General features: G+C 32.9%; 1 protein-coding gene across 23 annotated transcripts in view; it reads left to right on the plus strand.

Annotated features, from left to right (window-relative positions):
- LOC110185468 (glutamate receptor ionotropic, kainate 2) overlaps positions 1 to 11,750 on the plus strand; it is a 26,900-nt gene extending 15,150 nt beyond the window's left edge. For 4 of the 23 annotated variants that reach the window (XM_086826356.1, XM_086826357.1, XM_086826368.1 and 1 more), the window contains 10 exons: positions 919 to 1,083; positions 1,139 to 1,300; positions 3,364 to 3,567; positions 5,828 to 6,031; positions 7,202 to 7,306; positions 7,554 to 7,811; positions 7,981 to 8,442; positions 9,654 to 9,851; positions 10,897 to 11,287; positions 11,350 to 11,750. In XM_086826356.1, the coding sequence (XP_086682482.1) occupies positions 919 to 1,083; positions 1,139 to 1,300; positions 3,364 to 3,567; positions 5,828 to 6,031; positions 7,202 to 7,306; positions 7,554 to 7,811; positions 7,981 to 8,442; positions 9,654 to 9,851; positions 10,897 to 11,287; positions 11,350 to 11,633 (2,433 nt within the window). In that variant the 3' untranslated portion in view covers positions 11,634 to 11,750. Of the gene's footprint in view, positions 1 to 902; positions 1,084 to 1,138; positions 1,301 to 3,363; positions 3,568 to 5,827; positions 6,032 to 7,201; positions 7,307 to 7,553; positions 7,862 to 7,980; positions 8,443 to 9,653; positions 9,852 to 10,896; positions 11,288 to 11,349 lie in introns of all 23 variants that reach the window. The other 19 variants (XM_086826362.1, XM_086826365.1, XM_086826374.1 and 16 more) reach the window with 9 other exon arrangements.
- The last annotated feature ends 1,545 nt before the right edge of the window (positions 11,751 to 13,295 follow it).

Here is a 13,295-nt window from a genome sequence, read left to right on the forward strand (position 1 = left end):
AAAAATATCCACGGCGTCATAAAATAACTGCACCTATGTAAATCGGACCAATTAAATTCAAATATTATTATTAAAAAAATTATTCAGCAGGTTGAAATTTGTCTCGTGAAACAGGGGACGTTATTGGCTGATCGGTGAGATATATTCTGAGAGCTGACTCTATTAGGTGGGTGCTTTGATAGCATCTTTCAAAGTTTAGCCGTTTCTGGGACTGTCCTGATATTGAAAAACCCATTTCTTCTCGCTTTTCAGCATCATCACTGTGATGTGTGCCGTATTGACAAGCACCGTCCTTCTCCTCCTCTGATTTATCGAGCGTCAGTTCCTGGCTTAAACTGCAGATTGGCCACCGTTTTTGCAAATCCGCCCGTAGAGGTCATACTTGGAAGCTTGGTGAAGTACAGCCTCCTCTCTTCGATCCTTTCCTCAACCCAGTTGAGCTTCTCCTCTTGGGTTATGGGGGCTTTGTTCTGCAGCTAATTTCTGATTTTGAGGGTCGCCTTTTATTGCGAATGTGCTTGACCCTCTGCCAGCCTTAGACGAGCAGAGCTGACAGTCTTCCTCCTCTTTAAAGTAGTAGTATATTGTATTGTAGTAGTGTATTTTCAAAGGAATCAGATAACGTTTTATGCCTATCACCAGATTCCTCCAGCTATGACCCATTTCCTCCGGATTTTGGGCGGGAAAAATGAAACCTTTGCCTTAGATATACATCATCGTGAACAGGGCAGAATGGCAATGCTAGGATAATACAGTTATCATTGCCAAAAATTCAACAGGGGAATTTTATTCACAAAAGAGAATGTGACTTTATAAAAAAAACGTTAAGCTTAATAACAAAATTCTTCAAGGGGATTAAGCTTATGTTACTACTAGGCTTTAATAGAAAGTGCAACAAAAAGTTGTTTTTTCTTTCAGGATTTGGAGACGTATGATTTGGAAGATTTTCGGTACAACAGCGTTAACATAACAGCATTTCGTTTGGTCGATGTGAATAGCAAACGTTATCTTGAAGTTATTGATCAAATGCAAAAAATTCAGCACAATGGCTTGGAAAATATTAATGGAAAACCATATATAAAGGTATTTATTTATCTTTTTTTTAAATTCTTTTAAAAATTTCGCCCAATTTTCGCAGACGGAGTCTGCATTGATGTTTGATTCCGTTTACGCGTTTGCATCAGGCTTACATTTCTTAAACTTGGATGAACGTCGTCCCAATTTTGGTATACAAAATCTATCCTGCACCTCCGATCATACATGGGATGATGGAATTTCATTATATAATCATATAAATAGTGTGAGTGCCGTATTAAATACATATCATTTTTAATAGTATATATAAATTTATTTAAATAATCATATATTAAATCATTTATACATAGGTGGTCAAAAGTATTTTCCAACGACTACAGCTATTTTATTAATAGTAAAAAAAATTTTGCTTTGGTATCGATGAATGCTTTCAATTGGATAGAATTAAGTTTACTAACCTATTTTCAAAATAAAACGACACATTTTCATTTCCTTTTAGAACCTTATGAACCGTTATCTTTTTGTTTTCATTTTCGGCTTCCATAGATCAATAAAAATATTTTCAGAGAGCAACAAGAATAATAACTAAAAGCAGTTTGGCGGTGAAAATAATTGTGAATTTGTGTAAATACTTTTGACCACCCCTGTATTTTGTGATTGTGCGAGTCATTAATTAATGACATTAGACATTAATGTTGACTATGAATTCATAAGCAACACGTATACAGTTTTTCCAGCTCTTCAGGGCTAAACAAAACCAGCCCAACCGTTAAAAAAACCTGTGCAATAAATAATTAACACACGATAGGTTAGTTTTAATGCAGTATTTATTTTGCGTATTTTTACTTTGTCGGAGCTGTAATTACCGATTGGAAGCTTGGCTTCAAATTTATTTATTTTGAGTATTATTACTTTGTCGGAGCTGTAATTTCCGATTGGAAGCTTGGATTCAAATTTATATGGGCATTTCCAGAAAAAGGTCTACCAGGATGACAAAAAAAAAGTCTATAAACTTGTGTTATTTTAATGTAAATTGATAAAGGAATGTTAAAATTTAAACAATATAATAAATTTACGACAGCCCAGCCGGCTTTAGGTGCGGGCTCTCAATGCTCCTCCTTCGTCTCGGCCCTGGGCCTTCACTGCAGAAGCTCCCTTACTACCGCAACGATGGCATCAGCAAAGCCCACCAGGCTCGTGTCCATAGTGAGCTTTCTGTTTAGCAGGTACCCAGGAACTGAACTGCCTCAGGGACTCAAGGGTTCAAACCCAGTCTGCCGGGTTTAACGCGTTCCTAATGTCCAGGGTAACCACAAGACAATACGACTTTGTTCCTCCTTTACACCTGGATCCTGACATGGCTTCCTCGGCCAATTTGACTACCCTTATAATGGCGTACAAGGTTGATCTTTCCTTCCTAAAGCCATATTGTTCCGGGGAGAGGTAACCGACTGCTTCGAGGGCTTCGCTCGGCCTTGTCGAGGGTATTTCAAAAATTAATTTTGACTAAACTATTGAGAATCAAAGTAAATATATTACACTAGAAAAAAATCTTGAAAAAAGAAAAAATATTCAAAAACACCGGAGATATAGTGAATTGCAGAAGTCACTTGTTTAACAACGATCGTGCTGGGCAGCACAACTTTTTCTAAAAACCAAACAAAAAAGTACTTTGAGGTATACCTGCAGAACTCACTTCAAAATGCAGTAAAATCAATAAATAATGAGATAATTATAAGCCCGACGTCTTAAAGTGACAGCAAAATTATAAGCATCGGAATTATATAAAAAAAACTATTTTCTTTTCATTTCAGGGCAGTATAACAGTCCGGACTGTCCGGATTTTCGGCAGATGTGAAACTCGGCTTCCCACAGAACTCCATCCACCTTCTAACATCCGATACATTCAAAAGGTTTTGCCGTTATAAACTTCTGTGTGGGAATCGAAGTTTTACATCTGCCGAAATCTCTACTGTTTCACAGGAATGCCCTGTGTGGGGAGACAATATAAATGACTATATAGCCAAAAAGCTAAATAGTTGGTATGTAATATTTTATATTGTTAAATAAAAAATTTAGTAATTTAAAAGAATTGACGAATTCATAAAGGATTTAAAATGTTGTTGTCTTACATTTTTGGGTCGTTCTATACATAGGTAAAAAGTTATTTATTTAAATAGGATATATAAAAATTAATGCGGATAATGTATGTATGAAGCTGATATGCTTCTTTAAAACCAAAACAAATAAGTTGCTTGCAACAAAAACAAACTTACTCACCAAATAAATTTTATAATATCTATATTTACATATATATATATATTTTAGGCTATATCAGACGGCTTGACTGGTAATGTACATTTTGTGGAAGGTCGTCGAAGTAAATTTAAACTTGACATCCTGAAATTGAAACAAGAAAGAATCCAAAAGGTGGGATATTGGCAACCGGATATTGGTGTGAACATATCTGATCCCACTGCTTTTTATGATTCGAATATTGCCAACATTACCTTGGTGGTTATGACAAGAGAGGTTTGTGCATTTAAATATTAATTAAAAATATATAAAAAAATTCTATTCGATATAGTTTTTACCGTAACAGATTTTCAAGTTTATTTTTAAGTCCGCCGACCTTAACTCTCCACGGCGACTTCTTCAAAAATTTACCGTCTGCGTCGCTATTAAAGTTTTTAAAAAATTAAAACAAGACATCAATTCGTTTAAAACTGCATTTATTCGATGTCACAAAAAACACATAACTAGTGCGAATCCATTTTTAAAAATGGGCGGACCTTTATCGGCGGACTTAAAATGTCAAACAATTAGAGCTTTCAAATAACAGTTGACCCCATTCTCCTTGTTCTTATGTCAACTTAATTTTTGAAGGTTTTCTTATGGATCAAATTTTAACACCTTAAAGAGAACTATTTGTCTAAACTCAGGTTGGCACTCTTGACAAAACTTAGGGGATTTCCTATACGACTGAATTACTAAAAAAATAAGTATGACAGAGGAAAAAAGGTGTTCCTAAAACCTATAAACTTTTTCTACGATGTTTTATGTCGTTCAGCGACCCCAAGGTCGCTATATTGACTGAGTTACTGAAATGCCAGTGTGGCTTTCTTGTTTATTTTTTTATTTTACCACAGGAACATTTATCTCCATGTAATATAATTTATAATTACGATTTTTAACTGTAATGCGATTTATTTTAAGACAAATTTAAAGAAGTTGGTTGATTTAAAATTATCTTCATCAATTGTTGGCAGAATTTTATGTTGAATTATGCTTGAATTCTGTACAGAATTCGTTAAATTCGGGTATGCCGGACCGCGTCTACAGTGCGTTAATATAAAAATAACTCAAATTATCCAGTGATTAAATATAAAACACCAATAGAACTTTAATTTAGTATAACCGAAATAATAGTTTCTTACTTTCCTTTCTACTCGTCCATTTTGTGTTTATATTTGAGCCATTTTCGCCGGCTAAAAGTATTTGCTAAATACATCGCCGATATTTTCAGTAATTTAATTATTTAGTCGTATTAGGGAGTCCCTGAATGTATCCATTGCCATTAAAGTCATAAAGAAATAAAAATATAAAAATAAGATTGGTCTACTGATGGTGTTAAATTAACATCGAAAGACCACTTTCTTCTCTTTTGGAAAAGCCTTCCCAGTCGGACTTTGCTTTATGCGGTGAGCGATTCACGATAGAAAACTATATCGAGCAGGAATGGCCTTATGCATGGTCCTCAGTTCAGCAAAGTGGGAAGCGCGGGATTCAAAACTTGAATCAAACGCTGCTCCGTTCAACGTAAAATTCTCTGCTGAGGTATTTCCCTTTCGATATATATTTTTTTTAACACGGAGTCCGACGACAAAAAAAAAAATCCCCCAATTATTTTAATTTTTGCCTTTCGAACTACGTAGAATTCCGCTAAATGAAAATCGGAAAATATCTAGAGAATATAATCCTATTAATATGAACTTAGTATTATATTTTCGAGAGTTTGTGTAATTTTTATGCAGTATAATTTTGTTATCACTGTTATTGATTTAATTGAATTTTGTTGCTCAATCTTTATACTCACATGTGCATATCGCGTGTGAGAGGGACAAAAACAGGATTACAAAAAAAAAAAATTTATAATTGCGCAACATTTTCTAAATTTGACCTCTTCAAGGTTATCCTTTTTTTTCCATCTTTAAGCCAAAAGATAATAATTATTATATATATTATATACTTTTCTTTATACTTACACTTATTAACAATAAAAGGTTTTTGTTTAAAGAAAGAAATTTGGCAAGGATGGAACGACTAGAAAGTCGTTAGCAAAAAAGAGTTTTTAATAATGGAAGAAAAAACGAGGCACATGATATAGGATTTAACAAATGGAATTTAAACTCTATTTTTATTAACAAGTCGGTTACGAAGATACTCAGTTATTTGCCGTGAGCTCGTTTTTATCATTTTATTTTATAAAGTTTATGAATAAAAGCTGTAAATAAGTGTCAGTCTCACTCTTTTATGAATTTTCTTTAATTTCTTTGGTCACACTGATTCCAGAGCCTATTTATCTTATGTTCGCACTAGATTTTAAGAACCAATCCCTATTTACTCAAAGGACCTTCTCTGACTTTTCGCCCAAAGGGTAGGTAAATGAGGCTTATTTTGTGAGAGGTATAACGGTCAACTGTTATATGCAAATTTATATAGATATATTTATTTGTATAATTATTTATTATACTATTTAATAGGTAATTGTAAATTAATATACCCTTTTTAGGAACGCCCATATGTAATGGTTAAAGAGGATAAAAATTTAACTGGAAATATTCGCTTTGAGGGATTTTGTATTGATCTTTTGAAAGCGATCGCTCAACAAGTTGGATTTCAATATAAAATCGAATTGGTTCCCGATAATATGTACGGGGTTTACATACCAGAGACGAATTCCTGGAATGGCATTGTTCAGGAGTTAATGGAAAGGGCAAGTACTTGCTAATATATGTATTTAGAGTCCGATTATGATACTGATTCGTTAATTAAAGTTTTCAATAGAGAAACCCCACATAAGTGTCACTTTACCTATTTTCAACAGTTTTTCATATTATTTGAGATATAGCATTTTTATATAATCCCAGAAGTTCTGTTTTAATTTTATTAAAATCAGTACTATATCATATAGCTGTCATACATACGATCATTGGATATAGAAGAAAAAACAGAACAGTAAATGTAAAATGAATATATACATACATATATAATGTATATTGATTCAATTCCAAGTCGAGTAATCGAGTAATCGACTTGGCTCATGATGCTGATTAAGGATGTTTTTATAATTTCAGTCAGAAGTTTGCAACGCAGTGAAGGCGGCACCTCCGACTATATCCAGTATATATATTCTTGATCAGCATCAACAGCCGAGTCAATCTAGCCATGTCCGTCTGTCCGTTTCTACGCAATCTAGGCTCCCAGTTTTTAAGCTATCTGAATGAAACTTTGTAGTTAGTCTTCTATAGACTCTCACTCGTATATATGTCGGAAAAAATTATAACATTTTCAGTTTTCAACAGAATTTGATAAACTTTTAGGTATATGCATCTTATATTATTCTACAATGTTGAGTAAAATTTTATGAAAACTACTATATATCTACTATATCATATAGCTCCCATAGGAACGATCGAGAAATTAATACAATTAAAAATTAAAACTTTTTCAGTTTTCAACATATTTTCATGAAATTTAAGATATAGCCATTTTAGATTATTCCAGAATATTATGTCAAATTTTATGAAAATCATAAAGGTGCAATACAAACGATCGTTAGATATAGAGGAAGAAAGCAAATCTGTGAATGTAAAACTGTAAATATAATATGAATAGGTGAATGAAATGGAAGCAGATATTATTTCATTGTTAACATAAATATGTATAATTTATATTGTATTGATTCCTATCATCGAAGTTCTATCTTCAAGGGTATATAAACTTCGGCGTGCCGAAGTAAGCTTTAATACACACCTATTTGACTAAAATTATAATACCCTGCCATAGTATAAAATGTAGCGAATGCAACCTAAATCTAATGAAAACTTGTATACAGTATCATAACCATATATATTAGTAACATTGATTTACTTCTTTCTGACAGCGTGCTGACCTTGCTGTGGCATCAATGACCATCAACTACGCCCGGGAGAGTGTTATTGATTTTACAAAACCATTTATGAACTTGGGTATTGGTATTTTATTTAAGGTAAAACTTATTAGTTACTATACATCTATAAAGTCACAAGTAGGCTCTAAAACGTGCATATATTTAATAAATTTATTGTCTTAGAGGCAGAGGGAGTCTCCTATTAAGAGGAGTAATTTATTAAAAATAAGACTCAAGACTTTCTCTGAACCAAAAAATTGTTCCTCTATAGAAATTCCCTTTGCTGTTGATAAAATGTATAGATAATTGCAATATCAGTAAATCGTAGAATGAAAATTTAATATAGGTGCCGACAAGTCAGCCCACACGACTGTTCTCCTTTATGAACCCATTGGCAATCGAGATATGGCTTTATGTGCTAGCTGCTTATATATTAGTATCCTTCGCTCTCTTTGTGATGGCACGCTTTTCGCCATACGAATGGAAAAACCCTCATCCATGCTTCAAGGAAACGGATATAGTGGAGAATCAGTTTTCCATATCGAACAGTTTCTGGTTCATAACAGGAACGTTTCTTCGTCAAGGATCGGGTCTTAATCCAAAGGTATACAATGAATACTGGACCTATGTTGTGTTACCTAGATTTATATGTGTGTATGTATATAGTTTATTTTTTAGTGCATAAGATATGTTATTACATATTATATTGTGAGGCAAGATCACAAAACAGTGCCCCAATATTTATATATCATTTTATGTTATTATTATTTCAGATTTCAGATCGAGCGCAGACCAAGTTTTTCTCATTCATGAACCCACTTGCCATTGACATATGGTTTTATATAGCATTCGGATACATATTTGTATCGATATGCATTTGGATCGTAGCTCGACTTTCACCCATTGAATGGGTTAATTCCAAGCCCCCATGCTCCAGGGCTTGTGATCATATTCTGCGAGAAATTCAAAAAGAAACCAATTTCTTTGATGATGAACAGATGGAAATGGCGGAGAGTAAAAGAAAAATATTCGAAAGTACAGAGTTATTTTTAAATTCAGATAACAAATTTCATGATCACCAAAAAGCAAAGGCTGATGATAATGTTGATGAATACGATGCTTCGGATGATAATACTGTGGAGCTAGTCCGAATACAAAACAATTTTACATTAAAGAATAGTTTTTGGTTTGCAATTGGCGCTCTTATGCAACAAGGTTCTGACCTATATCCTAGGGTAGGATCAACAATATATTCTAACAAAATAAAAGCGACTAAAAGCTAAAAAGCATAAAATAAAAACCAACTATTTATTAATAAGATATATAACAATTTTAAATTTTTATCTGATATAATTGGATAACGTTTTATGCATGCTTTCTATTTATTGTAAGCAATTAACTTTTACCGAGTGGACCAAATGACTTTATTTTAAGATCCAAAAACGATAAAAAAAAACAAGTATGCGTTCATTTTTGTTTTCATTAGTTCTATTGTTTAAATAATGCGTACAGTAACTTTGGCACAAACGGAGTAGATTCTCTGCTGCAGTGCATTGCATTAATAAAATTAAATTAATTTAAAATAATATTCGCGACGCCAAAGTTCGTACACCCATGCAGTTTTTAAGTGGATCATTGAGAATCTGTCTATGTTGGGAAAAAAGTTCTCAGAAGAGATGTAAAACATTTGTATGTAATGCTAATTCTTCTGTAATGGTGTCTGAAAACTTTAAATAACAACTTTAACTGAATAGGAGAGTGGTATACATATGTGTATATTCAAAGATAGTTAAACTTTTGAAAACATTTCTATATATTGTATATTTAATTTTTTAATAACGTCCTCGGGATATTTCAAATTTTAGTTGACCTCTGATCACAGTGCATCCAGGTTTTAGTCAGAGATCTTTATACTAGATAAGAGGAGAAGCTTACATGTGTACATACTGTAAAAAATGTATGTTTAATTTTAAAGAAAAGGGAATAAAATCTGACACATATACTTACTTAAATGTAAAGCCAACTTTCATTTCATTTAAATATATGTATGTATATTTTATATTTACAGTTTTACATTATTCTATACATTTACCGATCGGCAACTACATGATATAGTCACCGATTCTATGTACATACATATATCGTTCGTATTTTGTTTACGAATCCGTTTTTAAACATTTAGCGGGATTCAGCTCCGCTTTCGTATTTGAATTGAGTTTTTAGTGCGTGTTTTGGTCCACTCGATAATTTTATTATATTGAGATTTTATTTTGAATTACTATATTCACATTTTTATTTATACCAATATTACATTTATTTAGTAAGAAAACAGTTTATGTTTGAGCATATTTTATGGTTTCACGGGTGTAAAGAAACTGGGCCATCACAAGTTGTAATTGTTTTTACCTTATGAAAAGTTGCCTACAGCATTTCATTATCTTTTTAGGCAACTTCAACGCGCATTGTTGGTGGCTGTTGGTTCTTTTTTTGTCTTATAATTATATCCTCATACACTGCCAACTTGGCTGCTTTTTTAACCGTCGAACGGATGATATCACCGATAGAAAGCGCTTCCGATCTGGCAGAACAAACGGATATTTCTTATGGAACGCTGGAGGGCGGATCAACAATGACCTTTTTTAGGGTAAATATACAAAAGTACGGTTGAACTGGACTTTCGACAATTGCTTCAGGATAAATTGGGATGAATTTGCGAGGTATTTTTTGTATCGGGGATATTACGTACTTTTTTTCTGTTGCTCGCTTGATATTTGACATTGCTAGGCGATCGTGCGAGCTCAAGCGATTTCAAATTCCGCCAGAGGACAACTTTTCAGTTTTACCTTTCTTCTCAAATTTAAAATTGGTTTCCTTTTTAATTTAACAGGATAATAATATATTGTTACGTTTTTTATAATTATGTCAGAGCAATTATGTAAATATATACCCTTCAGTGTTGGCGTCCCATTGTGAAATTAATATATTGTTTAAATTAATATTTCATTTTATACCAAAGATGAAATAAACCCAAAAAAAAAGTCAAATAAGTCAATACAAAATATGTTGGCAATTTATGCCATTGCAATTTAACAAAAGTTAAAAATTGTATGTTTAATAAATAATACAAAATTTTTTTTAATATAAAATATTGAAATATATCAAAATATTAAACGTTTTTAGTCGAAAGGTTTCAGTTTACTTCTATTTAAATAATTTATATATGTATTATTATTTATATTACATTTTGTAACGCAGTGTCTTTTTTTTTATCAAAAATATATATATTTATATTGTATTGTATTATTAATGATAGAATTGCCATCTGCAAGTGTATAAAAACTTCGGCGTGTCGAAGATAAATTTCTTTCTTGCTTTTACAAATGTTATACTTACATATATGGAAAGCTCTGTTTTCCAAAGAGGTACCCAACTCTCTATAATATAAAATATTCCTATTAATAGGATAATATTATCTAGTTCTTTTTAAGTTTCGTTCGAAATTCTACATAGTTTAAAAAGTATATCCTGGATAGTTCGCCGCATAAAGCAAAGTCCGACTGGGAATATGCATAGTTTTACCTAGCGATTGCTTTCCAAAATTGTACAGAAATTTTCAAAGTTATTTTCAAGGTGCTATCTTCACTTTATTCCCACCACGTTAAGAGGTACTTTTGCTTGTCAATTTTAAGGACTCGAAAATAGGTATTTACCAAAAGATGTGGCGCTATATGGAAAATCGAAAGGCATCTGTATTCGTTAAGACTTATGAAGACGGCATAACACGTGTGATGGAAGGGAGCTATGCATTTTTGATGGAATCTACAATGTTGGACTATGCTGTACAACGGGATTGTAATCTGACGCAAATCGGAGGCTTGCTGGACTCCAAGGGTTATGGTATTGCCACACCCAAAGGCTCCCCTTGGCGGGATAAAATCTCTCTTGCCATTTTGGAGTTGCAGGAAAAGGGTATAATTCAGATATTATACGACAAATGGTGGAAAAATACTGGCGATGTTTGCAACCGAGACGACAAGAGCAAGGAGTCAAAAGCAAATGCTCTTGGTGTAGAAAACATTGGTGAGATTCAGTCGTTTTTACAATATGTTTTATTTTATACACTTATCTTTCCCGTATTTTAGGCGGCGTATTTGTAGTTCTTCTTTGTGGCCTTGCCCTGGCAGTTGTCGTGGCCATTTTCGAGTTCTGTTGGAATTCGAGAAAAAATCTGAATACGGAAAATCAATCATTGTGCTCGGAAATGGCGCAGGAGCTGAGGTTCGCCATTCACTGCCATGGATCGAAGTCGAAGCATAGGCCTCGGAAAAGGAATTGTCTGAAATGCTCTGCCGGAACCACGTATGTTCCGAGCAATATGAGCAGTACGCCGGCTACCGCCGGCGTTCACTATAATTATTTTAATTAATTAATTCTCGATTCTTGGTGGGAGTACATACTTATATTTTTATTTATACATTTGAATAAAATTGTATTTCATGTAGATAACAAATAAACTGGCAACAAAAATTATATTTATAGTAAATATTTATAAATTGTTTTTATATTTCTAATGCGAAAACAAAAACTTTCCAGCACGTACCAATTTTAAAAATTCTCTCTCAAAAATAACAATTTTTAAAGCCTAATTAAACGCTAACCAGAGCAATTTTCTTAAAATTTGACGCTATGGAAACGTTTTGTCTTTGAATTGGGAATGCGCAGATTAGTTAGTATCCAAATCAGCCACGTTTAGTCTTCGCACAAAAAAGTTGGAACTTTGTGAACCTTTATAAGCATTTACAAAAATAAATAAAAACTAATTTAAATAGTGGGCTGTTTAATTATTACGGCAGTTTAAGAGTTGGAATTATTTGTTACCTATTCTAAACCATTATATTTATATACTACTGCCGCTGACTCCGCGAACTTTGTTCCGCCTTAATGGCACTAATGGAGATTGTTTTTTATTATTGGAAAGAAACAAAATTAAATACGTACATTAATCATTCATTATTATTTCTGTATTCTAGTACATAGGTGGCTCTTCACTTTAGTACCTTGTGATACACGACATTATTTGTTTTTTATTATCAGGCGCAAAAGCAGGCAATGGAGCTGGTCTTGACCATGGGGAAAACATGAAGGTTCTAGATTTAAACCACAAACTTTTAAGGATTGGCCGTGTGATTGATTGAAGTCTTTTAAATTCAAACGGCATATCGGTTGGGATCATCGATCGTCGGAATAAGAACTCCTCACCTTTAAATTTTCCTATCATTATCGTAGCGTAAACTACATTGTTCATCAATTATTTAACAACTGTCGAACGGGGAAAAAGTATCTTAGGTCCGTCTCCTGGCTCTAAGCTACCTCCCTACCAATTTTCACCCAAATCTGTTCTGCCGTTCTTGAGTTACAAGTGGTGTAACAGACACGACTTTCTTTTATATGTATAGATATAGCTTTAGTTATATTCTTTAAATTTTAACATAAAAAAAAACATGAATCAGTGAATCATTTCCGACACCATAAATTTAATATATGTATTTTGAACCCACCAACAGCCGAGTCGATTTAGCCATGTTCGTCGGGCCGCTACCTTAGTTTCTTAAGTATGTATTTAAATTAGTTGGTCTTCTTCCATTTTCATTAGTATATATGTACATAAGTAAAAACACCGAGAAAAGGTCTTTCTAGTCGAATCGGACAAGCTAATAGAATATAGAATTTAGAATAATATCGACGGACTAATCGCAATAGATTGTAAAACTGTCAAACTTTTTTAAACAGATTAAAACAAACCTATTCGATAGTAAATTTCCAAGGATTCCGAATCCGCCGAATAAATTTAGCATTATTTTTAGAATATGTAAAAAAGTTCTTTGCAACAAAAACAAAAACAAATTTTTTGAATTGCTTGACCTTCAGATAATATTATAACAAATACCAAATACTTAACAGAGCCGCATTTATAAGATCCAAACTTAAAATAAAAACAATTTGGGGTACAATATACCAAAATATCAAGCAAAATAACCCAGGGACAACTAAATCGCGCTACTGTTTTACATATCTATTGCGTCTCTGG

This window comes from Drosophila serrata, unplaced genomic scaffold, assembly GCF_035046125.1.
Source record: "Drosophila serrata isolate PLE 108 unplaced genomic scaffold, ASM3504612v1 contig_160, whole genome shotgun sequence".
Classification (NCBI taxonomy): domain Eukaryota; kingdom Metazoa; phylum Arthropoda; class Insecta; order Diptera; family Drosophilidae; genus Drosophila; species Drosophila serrata.